We start from the raw sequence: 12,137 nt of genomic DNA, 5'->3' as shown, positions 1-12,137 counted from the left end.
AGGATTTGCTGAAGGAACGGCAGATTTTTCCTTGTTTGTCAAAAGGGGGTGCTCATAGCTGAGAGGGGTGAGGATTAAATGAGATGGTGTGTGTAAAACACCTGTGACTTGGACTACGCGAGCAATTAGTAAAAGCTGGTGCCAGTGTTAATCACTGGGGATTTTGTTAAAAATGTAGATTCTGAATCAGCAGGGCCTGTGACTGCATTTCGCACAAGCTCCCAGGTGTTCGCCATACTGTAGATGACAGTTGCTTTGCTGTGTGGAACTGGTCCCCACACCTCCTCACCCCAGCCCCAGGTTCAGTCCTCCACAAGGGAACCACTGCAGTTGTTCCCAGCTTCGGCTGCCTATCTGCAATCACCTGAGGAGCTTTAGAGATAACCCCCTGGGCTGGGGGAAGAAAGGTCTTTTTCCCAGAGTCTGACAGGTCTGGGAAGTGGCCTGGGCATGTTCAAAGATCCCTAGAGGATTCTGCTATGCAGCCAAGGCTAGAACCACTACAGTGGTGTCTGAGGAAGGCAGTAAGTGAACAGAGGTGGTTTGAGGAAGTTCACCTGATTCAGGTGTGGAGGACAGCTTATGCAGGAGCCTGGAGGCTGAGTCACCAGCTAGGAGGCTGGGCCAGGCATGAGATGAAGGACCTGGCTACGGTAGGGCTGATTCCTCCATAGCTCCCGGCCCACCAACTGTATAACTCTAAAGGAGGGTGAGGCCTGGGACAGGCTGGGGAGAGCTGGAGAGCATGCTTGGCAGGTATTCTGCAGGGTGTGTACGAAGGAGGGGCTCTGTTCTGGGTGCACCAGGGTGCCAGAGGCAGGCAGGGAGCTGGATTGTTTTGCTGGCCACTGCCTGTAAGTACAAAGTGGAAGGCTGGTCTTTGACTGAAGCCAGCTCAGAGGGCCCAGTCTTTGTTCTTGGAATAGCATGATTCACTTGCAGTAGCAATCTTATTATTGTTTACTGAGCACCCACCACGAGGCCACTATACTAGCCACTGTACATTAAGACACAACAATCTTTCAGAGTTGACAGTAACTTAACAAATGAGGAAACAAGGCACAGAGAGGTTATATAACTCTCTAGGATCACGCAGAGACCAGATCAAGATTTAAAGCCGTATTTCCATCTCACCAAGATGTCTCTACTCCTGTTCTTTCCTTTGGCTAAAACGCTATTCCCCTTCCTGTCTACACCTGTATCAGGTGGTGACCTCCCTTGAAACCCCTCTGCTCACATTACTGCTCCCCTATGTTGTCTCCATGTAACTGACATACTCTCCAAAATACAAAAGTTACGTTCTTCATCTGAAGTGAAAGGGCTATTTGCAGATGACTGACCAGGAACAGACGGCTTATCTAAGCTCTGCCCTATGCCAAGACTGAGCTTAGATCTCAATCATCTTGAGTTCCTCTCCAGGTCTCAGGGAGCTCCTGTGACTTTGATCTGTGATTTTCCTTGGGCACCAGGCACAACCTTGCATCACTCCTTTTCCCATGGGTCATGACTCCTGGCTCAGATGCCTGGGCTCCAAGGCCAGGGACCACAGGTATCTTTCTATAAACCCTGGGCCTCAACAAGTATTTGGTGCTGCCAGAGCCAGGACGGGGGTGAGTCAAGCAAGGGGTCATGTGAATGCCTGTGTCGGGAAACCTGGGGAAAGCAGGTGCAGGTGCTGTTGTGGGTGAGCTGGGAAGTCGGAAGGTGAGCACTCAACAGGTTAATCTGCTGCTGCTAACTCCCTCCTAGTGTGCTTGGGTGTGTTGGGGTGGATTTATCAATTTCTTCAACACCTCTGTTCTCAACTTCATAGTTTCATATTAAGAACTCTTGCCCTAATCAAAGGGTCCTAACCCCAAAGGTTATTAAAGCATTATCTTTGATACATCTTAGCACCTTGAACAGGCTTATACTCCATGTTTGGATGTTTAAGACCTAGAGAGACCAAAACTGTCAAAGGGGCAATTGACTAACAGTGACTAACAATGATTGTCACTGCTACTTCCCACAAGTCTAGAAGGAGGAACTCATGTCTGTTTTAGCCGCCATTTTATATCCACAGCTCAGTCAGCTGGGACATAAAGGTGTTGAAAATTTGTTACCCTGAAATAACAATAACAATGCTTTGGTCGGGTAAACTGCAGGAATCATTAAAGCTTTCAGAAAAAGAAATGATCAGGTTTTGAGAATATAATTTTCAAACTGGGGGAGAGGTGTGAAAATCTGAGTGATGGGGACCATGTTTTTGAGGATTTTAAAAGTGGGACCTACCCCAGGGCTGACCTGTGATCTTGTGTTTTCTGGTGCCTGCTCACCTCACCCTGTGGGTCCAAGAACCTTTCCTTCCCTTGAATTAAATGTCTCTGCCACGTTGACTTGTTTTGTTTTTAATCATTCAGTGCATACTGTCCGACATGTCCTGATCCCCATGCAACGGATGGGGCCAGGAGCCAGTCCTGGTCACGGGCTGAGCAGAAGCGACACGGTCACTGCAGCCCAACCTGACTAGTATAATCAGCAGCGTTAGCAATGCACTAGGTAGAAGCTTCACAGCACAACTGGCGCTTATAAAATGCTGCAAGAATAAAAGCACAGGCGGGAAAGCACAATAATTCTAAATACACCAAACATCAACTTGCATATCCTTTAAAAAAAAATAGAAGGCTTTCTTTCACCTTAAAGTTACCCTCTGGGCCTGGTAGAGCCCAGGGGACCATTACTGAAAACACACAGTCTGAACCATGCCTGTCACTGTGCTGTCGGGCTGGTATTTGGGGCTCTTTGTTGTGACGGTTCACTGCCCTTTCTCTGTGTGTTTTGCTGAAATGAAACTCATTTGCATTTCCTGAGCAGCCCAGTGATAAGAGGCCCAGAAATCTTGCTGGAGCACAGAGGGGAATCAGAATGAAATGTTTACCAGCAGTACCGCCAGGCCTCTGGGGCCAAGTTTTCCAGCCGTTGTTGAGGATGATGCAGGACTCGCTGGGAGTGTGGTGTTCAATTCGAACTTCTTAAGGCTGCTTCTCTTCCCCCGACTGGGCAAAGTATTCACTTGTGCAAGGGTGGAGTGGAGGTGATGATTTCAACCCAGCTCTCTGCAGAGACATGATTGTGGTTTACCATCTATAAGTGGTGACAGGTCTTGATTTCTCAGGGCTTCTGGTTTTTCACTCTCACCTTCAAATGAAGGGCAGGCCCCGTGCCAGGCACTCCCATCTGCCCACCCAGCGGGCAAGGGCTTTGTGGGCTGTCCCCAGAGAACAGAGAGGGCTTTGGTCTCTTCTGTTATAAAGACATGTACCAGGATGAACGAGCAAGGCCACTGAAATTCTTGAGATCTAGTGAGTCTGTAGGAAATGTAAAGGCAGCTATTTTTACTCTCATGCTCTCCAGCCACTCTGACTGCCTTGCTGGAAGGATAATAATCACTCCACCTGCCAGGGCCCTCACGCGGGCTGGCCACAGGATCCAACTTTCGGTTTTCATTCGCCTTCATTTTCTAACAGCTTCCGCCCACTCCCTGGGTTAACTTCATACTCTATGGGCCCGTCTTGCTTTTTTGCTCAGCTCATCTCCTCCAGCTGCTGTAATTTGAAGCAGGATCCATACAGACTGTTCTTTCAAGCAATTCTGTCTTGCATAACTATCCTTCAGAAAGAGATAGGAAAGCCACGTGTTTTAAGAATAAAGCAGGGCCAGGTACTGTGTAATCCCAGCACTTTGACAGTGTTGTAATCTCAAAGTGCTCACGCCTGTAATCCCAGCACTTTGAGAGGCTGAGAAAGGCGAATCACCTGAGGTCAGGAGTTCGAGATCAGCCTGACCAATATGGAGAAACCCTGTCTCTACTAAAAATACAAAATTAACTGGCATGGTGGTGCGTGCCTATAATTCCAGCTGCTTGGGAGGCTGAGGTAGGAGAAACACTTGAACCCAGAAGGCAGAGGTTGTGGTGAGCTGAAATTGCACCATTGCACTCCAGCCTGACAAGAATGAAACTCCATCTCAACAACAACAACAACAACAAAAAAAAAAAAAAAAAAAGGAAAGGAAGGATTCTGAGAGAAAAAGAAAGGACAAAATGGTCCCACATGGTCCCACAGAACAGCTCCTTCCAGGAAGCCAGTCAAAGAGTAACCATCCTGGGTTGTATCTGTTCTCCTCCCACGCACCGTAAATGAGATTTTGGTAGAAGATAGCCTTAATTATCCCAAGCAATGACAACCATGAAGGGGCTGAATGCCATCACTAGAATCTCATCACTGGCCTGTGAGCGGTGAGGCTGCCTCGCTCCGCGGAGCAGTTTTAAAACACTTCGGAGACATCAATCTTTGCATTGCACCTTCATCTCAGGATGTCAAGTGCATAGTGAGGATTACACCACTCGTCTTTTGCTGAAGGAAACTGAGGTAGCAGAGATACAGGCTGTAGGAGCTAGCGCATGGTTACTGTTTTCTTCTGCCTCTCTCTCTCAGGGATTCTGATTGTGCTGTGTCACCCAGGCAGACTTCTTCTCATCTCTAATCTCTCTTCTGGTGCAGATGAAAGGTGACCCAAAAGGCTGGGACCAGAATAAAGACCTCACAAAGTATCACTGCATCTATGTCATCTCTGACTAGTGACAGTGAAAATAATGTTAAATCACCCCGAGTGGTTCTGTTTTTTGTTTGGCTTTTTTTTTTGAGACAGGGTTTTTGTCATCCAGGCTGGAGTGCAGTGGCATGATTTTGATTCACTGCAACCTCTTCCTCCTGGGATCCAGTGATACTCCCACCTCAGCCTCCAGAGTAGTTGGCACTACAGGTGTGTGCCACCATGTCCAGCTAATTTTTGTATTTTTTGTAGATAGGGTTTCACCATGTTGCCCAGGCTAGTCTCAAAGCCCTCCTGAAGTGCTGGGATTACAGGTGTGAGCCACTGCACCCAGCCCAAAATGGTTCCTTAAAACACGCAGAAACATCATCCCTGGTTGTGGGGAGAGAAGTCTGAAAGGAAATAAGCTAACTACACTCTTCAAAATACAAAAGTTACCTCCTCCATCTCAAATGAAAGGAAAAAGCTGTTTGCAGATGACTGACCAGAAAAGGACATGATCTGACTAACAGAAAACTGTACGATAAAACCATCTTACTGGAAACCCTCAGAAACTCTTCTAAGCACCTTATATTTGAAAAAATTTAATCGGCCAAGCACAGTGGCTCATGCCTGTAACCCCAACACTTGGGGAGGCTGAGGCAGGTGGATCACCTGAGGTCAGGAGTTCAAGACCAGCCTGGCCAACATGGTGAAATCCTGTATCTACTAAAAAAAATATAAAAATCAGCGGGGTGTGGTGGTGGGTTGCCTGTAATCCCAGCTACTCGGGAGGCTAAGGCAGGAAAATTGCTTGAACTCAGGAGGCGGAGGTTGCAGTGAGCTGAAATTGCGCCATTGCATTCCAGCAATTTGCTGTTGTGACAAGAGCAAGACTCCATCTTAAAAAAAACAAGAAATTTTAATCTATTAATTTTTTACACTCTAGCAATTTGTTCTTGCGACAAGAGCAAGACTGTCTTCAAAAAAATTTTTTTTTTAATCTATTAATTTTATGGCTCTAATAAGGTTTTTAAAAATCTTATTAATTTTATGACTAACCTTCGTAAGATCTTACTATAGATCTTACGAAGGTTAGCAATGAGATGAAACTTGAAGGTAACTAGTTCGAATTCATCATTCAACTGAGAGGAATGACATCTAGAGAGAGGTTAAATGACTTATCCAAAGTCACTGGGTCAGTGAGTAGTAGATATGACATGTGAATGCAGGTCTTTAGATCCCGTCACACCAGGCTACAATCTGCAGGGATGCCATAAAAGATGTGGATTAAACACGTTTGCAAATGGGCCGTCCTAAGGTAAAGCGTTTCCACATAGAGGAATCACGCTGAGGGGTGAGGAGCTGCAAATGCAAATAACGGTTCTCCTGAGCCTCCCAGGCTCTACTCTTTGTGTGTGCTCCCTTCCTTCTCTGGATTCCACTTCTTAAGGAAGGATAGTTCTCTTGATTTCAGGAGGGACCTTCTCTAGCCATCTTTACCCAGTTTTTGTTTCTTACTAGGGCCTTACAGCTACCTTTTAAAAAGCCACTTAGACAATTGTACAGGACAGAAATAATACTAAAGAATTAGAGGACAACCCTCCAAGCTTTTTGGTGAGAACCAGCTTTTCATCTCTCCAGTGTCTTAAAGATCCCAGGAAGGGGATCCTGACTGGCCTGGGAAACAGGGAGAACATGACATGTCTCCCTGTTGAGATCCTCTAGGTGAACCCCTGACAAGGAGCAAGGGTTAGGAGGCACAGGGGAAGGTATGAAGATGTGCTTGCTAAGGACCTCTGTGCTTTAGAAAGAACTTCACTTACTGTGGCTTTAATTTATCTCAGTATAATAATTATAGTAGCTTTGTCACTTAAAAGTTCTATTTGTGAAAGTGTCAATCAGATGGAAGAAATCACTGGACTGTCTTCACCTCTCACTCCTCCCAACCTGCCCAGTATAAACCTCCAAGGCTCCATAAAACAGGAGACTACACACTTGCCATAAAACTGCTCATATTTCCTTTCAAGTTCACACCAGTGAAAATCTGAGCAATGAATTTCCACATGTTCATTGTCCAATTCCAATATTCCCAAATAAATTAGTACCTATGTTTAATATTTAATCAGTTCAAATATTTATTCCAGGTTTCACTCAGTATTTTTAAGCAGTTATAAAGCAAAAAGGCCAAATAGGTTTCAAGTAAGTGACTTTTATTTTTTTCTGAGATTTCACAGTCGATTTCTACAAAACTTCATACTTTCTCAAAAGAATTCACATTTGCTAAATAAATTGCTACCCTAAGGAATTCATAGCTCAAAAACCACTTCAATATATGCGCAAAGGTGACTTTTCTGCTAAAGGAACCATAGTAGAAAAGAAAAAGACAATACTATAATCAATAAAAACCAATGAGTGTAATAAATTACAAATGTCATTAAATTCCATTCCCATAACTATTGCAATCAGCAACTTTTCTAGATGTATTTCAATAATGCCAACAAAATCTGCCAAGATTTCTCTTAAGGGTTGCTCTGAGCTAAAAATGGCTTCTCACCTTTAGAAATCAGCAACTCTGCCACAGTACTTCATAGCCAATTATGTTATGCATCGCTAGAACCATCACTACTACTTACAGCCTTGGGCAACCGATGGAGATCTTTCTGGTCACCTCCGAATTTCCTCCATTTGCTGATCTGGCTTCTGGCCCCAACTGTCTGCTGGCCCCAGTGGATCTCTCCTTCCAAGATCTATCTTCTCTACTTGGATTCATCTGCTTATAGCTCCAATAGGGAACAAACACCCATGGTAACAGCCTGGAGAGACTTCTAGCACCAAGTTACAAGATTAGAGAAGAGCTGGGGGTGGTGCTGCTTCTCCCTGCCACTCAGCAGTGAGGATCGATAATGGCTTTCATCATCTTTTACTGAAACAGGAAAGGAAATGCAAGCCTTAATCTAGGAAAAAGAGTCCAAGAGGCTTATAGCTGCACAGAGGGTTTTTCCAATGGAATAAATTTGGTTCTCAGCAAGTGTTTTCAGATTTTTGACACTCAGTAAGACTCATGACTGGTGCCCAGGCTGTTCTGAATGCACCTGTCTCTATAGCTTTGCTGCCAAACATATTCTGCCAAAAAGGAAGCTTCCTAGCATGGTGCACAGAATAGAGCTGCTATAGTACCACACAGATTCAGGGGAGGCAAAGAGAGTGGGCCAAGAAAAAAATATTAAAAGGAGTTGAGTCTGCCTAAAGACACATTTGCTCTGATTTCTGAAATTCTTTCAGAAAGCAAATAGCAGATAATAATTCTGCATTGATGAGGGGAGTCTAGGGATGTTACCAAGTTGTGTACTTCAAAATCAGTCATATCTAAATCACGTTTGTATACAAAGTATAGGCAATCTGAAGCCACATATCTTTAAAACTCTGCTAGAGTTACAACTACCTAGGAAATATGATCTTTAACTTCTGGCCTTGATAAAACTTTTCTTTGCAGGAAAGGTGAAGCTGGGCCAAGCGTGGTGGCTCAGGCCTGTAATCCCAGCACTTTGGGAGGCTGAGGTGAGTGGATCACCTGAGGTCAGGAGTTCAATATCAGCCTGGCCAATGTGGTGAAACCCCCTCTCTACTAAAAATACAAAAATTACCTGGGCGTGGTGATGGGTGCCTGTAATCCCAGCTACTTAGGAGGCTGAGGCAGGAGAATTGTTTGAACTTGGGAGGCAGAGGCTGCAGTGAGCCAAGATCCCACCATTGCACTCCAGCCCTGGGCAACAAGAGCGAAACTCTGTCTCAAAAAAAAAGAAAAGATGAAGCTGATCATACAGAACTTCTTAAGATGATTTTGTAAAACACAAAGGTTTTCAAGAGGATGAAATTTTAAAATGAGAGAGTATTTTGAAACTTTACTACTTAGAAACATAGTTGCCTATATAATAAAGCTGAAAAGAACGTGTATCATCTGGAAACTCTGGTCATGTTCTCCATTTTGAGATGAACTTCATATAATCAATGTTACACTTTTGGCTTTGTTGCCAACATCTAACACATGAAGGAAACACAGAAGATGCTGCTCCGTAACTGCTTCCCATCACTATACATGGAACAAGTGAAAACTTGGGATGTGAAAAGAAAAACCATTTTCTTTTCACATCGCTTTCTAATTTTTGTGAACTTATTATCATACCCTTAAGACAACTGTATTTAATTCAAAGTTTATCAAGCATAATAACTTCTTTTATCAAAATAAATGGGACAAAAAACAAGGTGGCAACAGAGTTAATTTATCCAATATCCCCAGGAACCACTGAAACTATCCTTAAGATTTTTGGACATAAAACAGGTAACACTGTTTCAAAAGAAGAGAGAAAAAAAGCACAAGTTACCAGAATTGTCCAGCTCCTGACCATGAGATATGTGGGCCATGTCTATTTCCTTCAGTTTCTAAGTCAAAAAAGCAATTCACTGACTATAATTCCAGATGGTACTGCATCCATTCCATACCTTAAAATTTGGAAGTATTTTTCTTTGCCTGCTAGTTTAAGAGAAATCTGACTTGTAATGAAAGTGTAGAAGTCAGATGGTACTACCCTTTCCCTTGACTTTCAAGTTTAAGGAAACAAAAGTGTTGAGTAAGTGCTTGCAACAAGCTACAACCTGTGCCCAGGGCATTTTAGGTCTCACCCAACTAGCACAATGCCTTGTGGAATGCAAACATACCCCCTATTTCTCTCCATGATTAAGACAGGCAAAGGAAGAGCCATGAAGGTTTCCTTGTGTCACCTACTCCCTGACTCAACAGGCGTCGTCTGTATCCTCATTTGTGTTACTGCACCCTTGATCCTGGTTAGTGAGTGGGACAGTGGGAGGTGTCAGCAGGAAGAGCCCCATAAACAATCATCTCCTGCTCTGCCCCATGATCCATTGAAGCACCTTCAGGCTAAGGAAAAGGGGCTCAAGGGCACTCCGAAACTGAGGTCCTCAGTGGAACGGGGACATATGTATCCTGTGCCCAGACCACAAGTTAAGACAGCAGCCAGGTATTGGCATGTGGCTTCCTAAGTGAACCACAACACAGTTTAAGTTTAGAAGGAAAAGCTCTTACATAAGTTTTGGGAAACAGGAGTAGGTAACAGCAAACGAGCTAAAAGAACCACTCAAGTAACAGGAAAATGTGCCTCTGTGCTATATGTCTGGGTGATGAGAGAATGCTTCTAGGTCACTGCCTGCATTGCTGGACCCAGGTGTTAAAGATGCCTGCAGCTTGGCCCAAGCCTGAGGAGCCCTGCTTTTGATGGCCTCTATAAACAGCTGGGTTTGCTCCTTTAGCTGGTCTAGCTCTACCTGAGTTGCCTGGTTCTGACGAATCAACTCCTTTGTTTTCAAAGTGATCTCCAGCAAACCAGATTTGTGTAGGACTACTAGGGTATTCTGAAAGCGCCTATGTTTGCTCTGCCGCTGCTCTGAAAAGATATCTGGGCTGCGGCAGAGGTGCTCTGCAGCCCATAAAGGTGAGCTATAATTAGCAGACAGTGGTGAAAGGGGAGAGTTGCTCTCTAACCCATGCAGAGTGCTGTCTGATGCGCAGACAGGACTGGCGGGGGAAGCAAAGGTCAGACTGGGAGCTTTAGCCACGTGACTGCTGGATACTGGCTGAAGAGTCTGTGGACTTCCACCTGCCACTAGGGAGGGCACACCCTGCAGAGTCGAGTCCTCGGCAAGTTTGGCGCTGGGCGGTGCTGGCGTGGAGGGACTGGACGGAACAGCACCAGCCTTGGTTGGCTCACTGGAAGACAAGCTAGGCCCGAGTCTCTCGGTACAGATTTTCTTCTGCACTCCACTTGCTCCTTTTTCTTCTGGGCCAAGGGAAAGGCCCCTTTTGCCTGGATGTGGGGCTATTTTGGTGTAAGAATTTAGAATGGGCAAGTAGTTCCTGGAGTCGGACTTTTTCTCGCCAGTGTGACATGGACTGACAGGAGACGGTACAGGTGGATGAAGGAATAAGAGCTGTGGCTGTGCTGAGATCACTTCAAAGGAGGGCTGGACAGTCCACGACTGGAGCTGGGACGAGCTGCTGCCCTGAAGACAAAGGAGGAGAAGAGCACACTACTTATTACTGCTGAAAGGATAGAGGAGTGAAGCTTCTGTCAAAGGGGAAAGTGGATACTCAGACATTTAGAACAATTTCGAGGACAGAGCTTCCCTCACATACTGGCTTGAACATCTATTTGTGTCTGATATCACAAATACTTTTTTTTTCAACATTTCCTAAGGGAAAATGGGAGGAAATACCTATTTTTAGTCAAGTGTTATCACTCAGAAAAAGAAATAGGCAGGTAAAGTAATGACATAGCTAAGGTCACAACTAAAACAATAAAAATAGGGATTTCCTGGTGTAAGTTAAAATGTGACTTTACAACAAAGCGAATCTTCCTTTAGTTACACCTGGAATCCCTTTTACCTGAAAATAACTTTTGATTAAAACGTAACATATTGGGCTGGGCGTGGTGGGTCATGCCTGTAATCCCAGTATTTTGGGAGGCTGAGATTGACTTATCACCTGAGGTCAGGAGCTCAAGACCAGTCTAGCCAACATGTGAAGCTCTATGTCTACTAAAAATACAAAAAATTAGCTGGGTGTGGTGGTGTGCACCTGTAGTCCCAGCTACTCAGGAGGCTGATGCAGGAGAATTGCTTGAACCCAGGAGGCGGAGGTTGCCGTGAACTGAGATCGTACCACTGCACTCCAGCCTGGGCAACAGAGCAAGATTTGGTCTCAAAAACAAACAAACAAACAACAACAATAACAAAAACAGAAAAAAACCCCATATTGTCAGGAGTCTGTGGGTCCCTGTTTTTAAGGCAGTGACATCCACCGATCCTAAAACCATTCAAAATAATAATGATGTGTAGGTGCTGACTACAGGCTACCACTGTGTATAATATTTTATGTGAGTTACTTAATCCATATAACAATCTCATGAAGTAGTTACTATTTCCCTTCATAAATAGGAAACTGAGGCTTAGTTGAAATAACTTGTTTTAAGTCACCAAGTTACTAAGTGATGCAGTTAGGATTCCATCCTGTCTGACTCTAAAACCCATCTGAACCATTCTGCTATACTGCCTTTGTTTTATTACTCCTCAATTATACATTATTTTTAATTAAAGTATTGATTCAGATAAAATCTAATAAAGAAGAACATGGCTACTTGTCTCCAATGTTTGAAAGCCAATCCAGTTCCAACCTGGTCCCAAAAATTTGAGTATAGATGAGGCCAGGCAGAGGGCAAACCTGACAGAGGTTCATGTCCTCAGTGGGGTCAAATGGGGTCATTTGATTATCTGAAGAACATTACACACTGTCTTCCCATACATGTACATGTGCACACCATTTTCCACATTTCGGTTTCCTGGATGCAAGGTGATGAACTTTAGGCCCACTATAATTCATTTCTCATGCAAAGGCTGGAATGATCTGGAGCCCTCTTGATGTTCAAAGATACTCCAGGATATACCAAGGCAAGCAATGCTAGATCCAGAGAACATATTTCCTTGTCAAAGGA

The 12,137-nt window shown here is 44.4% G+C and overlaps 1 protein-coding gene across 4 annotated transcripts in view; it reads right to left on the bottom strand.

Annotated features, from left to right (window-relative positions):
- Window positions 1–6,764: 6,764 nt before the first annotated feature.
- Window positions 6,765–12,137, bottom strand: part of CIPC (CLOCK interacting pacemaker) — a 110,336-nt gene continuing 104,963 nt past the window's right edge. For all 4 annotated transcript variants that reach the window (XM_035261140.3, XM_035261141.3, XM_035261142.3 and 1 more), the window contains exon 4: window positions 6,765–10,650. In XM_035261140.3, coding sequence (XP_035117031.1) covers window positions 9,757–10,650 — 894 coding nt within the window. In that variant the 3' untranslated portion in view covers window positions 6,765–9,756. The remainder of the gene's footprint in view (window positions 10,651–12,137) is intronic.

The sequence above is a fragment of the Callithrix jacchus genome, chromosome 8 (genome assembly GCF_049354715.1).
Source record: "Callithrix jacchus isolate 240 chromosome 8, calJac240_pri, whole genome shotgun sequence".
Classification (NCBI taxonomy): domain Eukaryota; kingdom Metazoa; phylum Chordata; class Mammalia; order Primates; family Cebidae; genus Callithrix; species Callithrix jacchus.
Note: the sequence above shows the minus strand (reverse complement) of the source record. Positions and strands in the feature narration are given on the sequence as shown.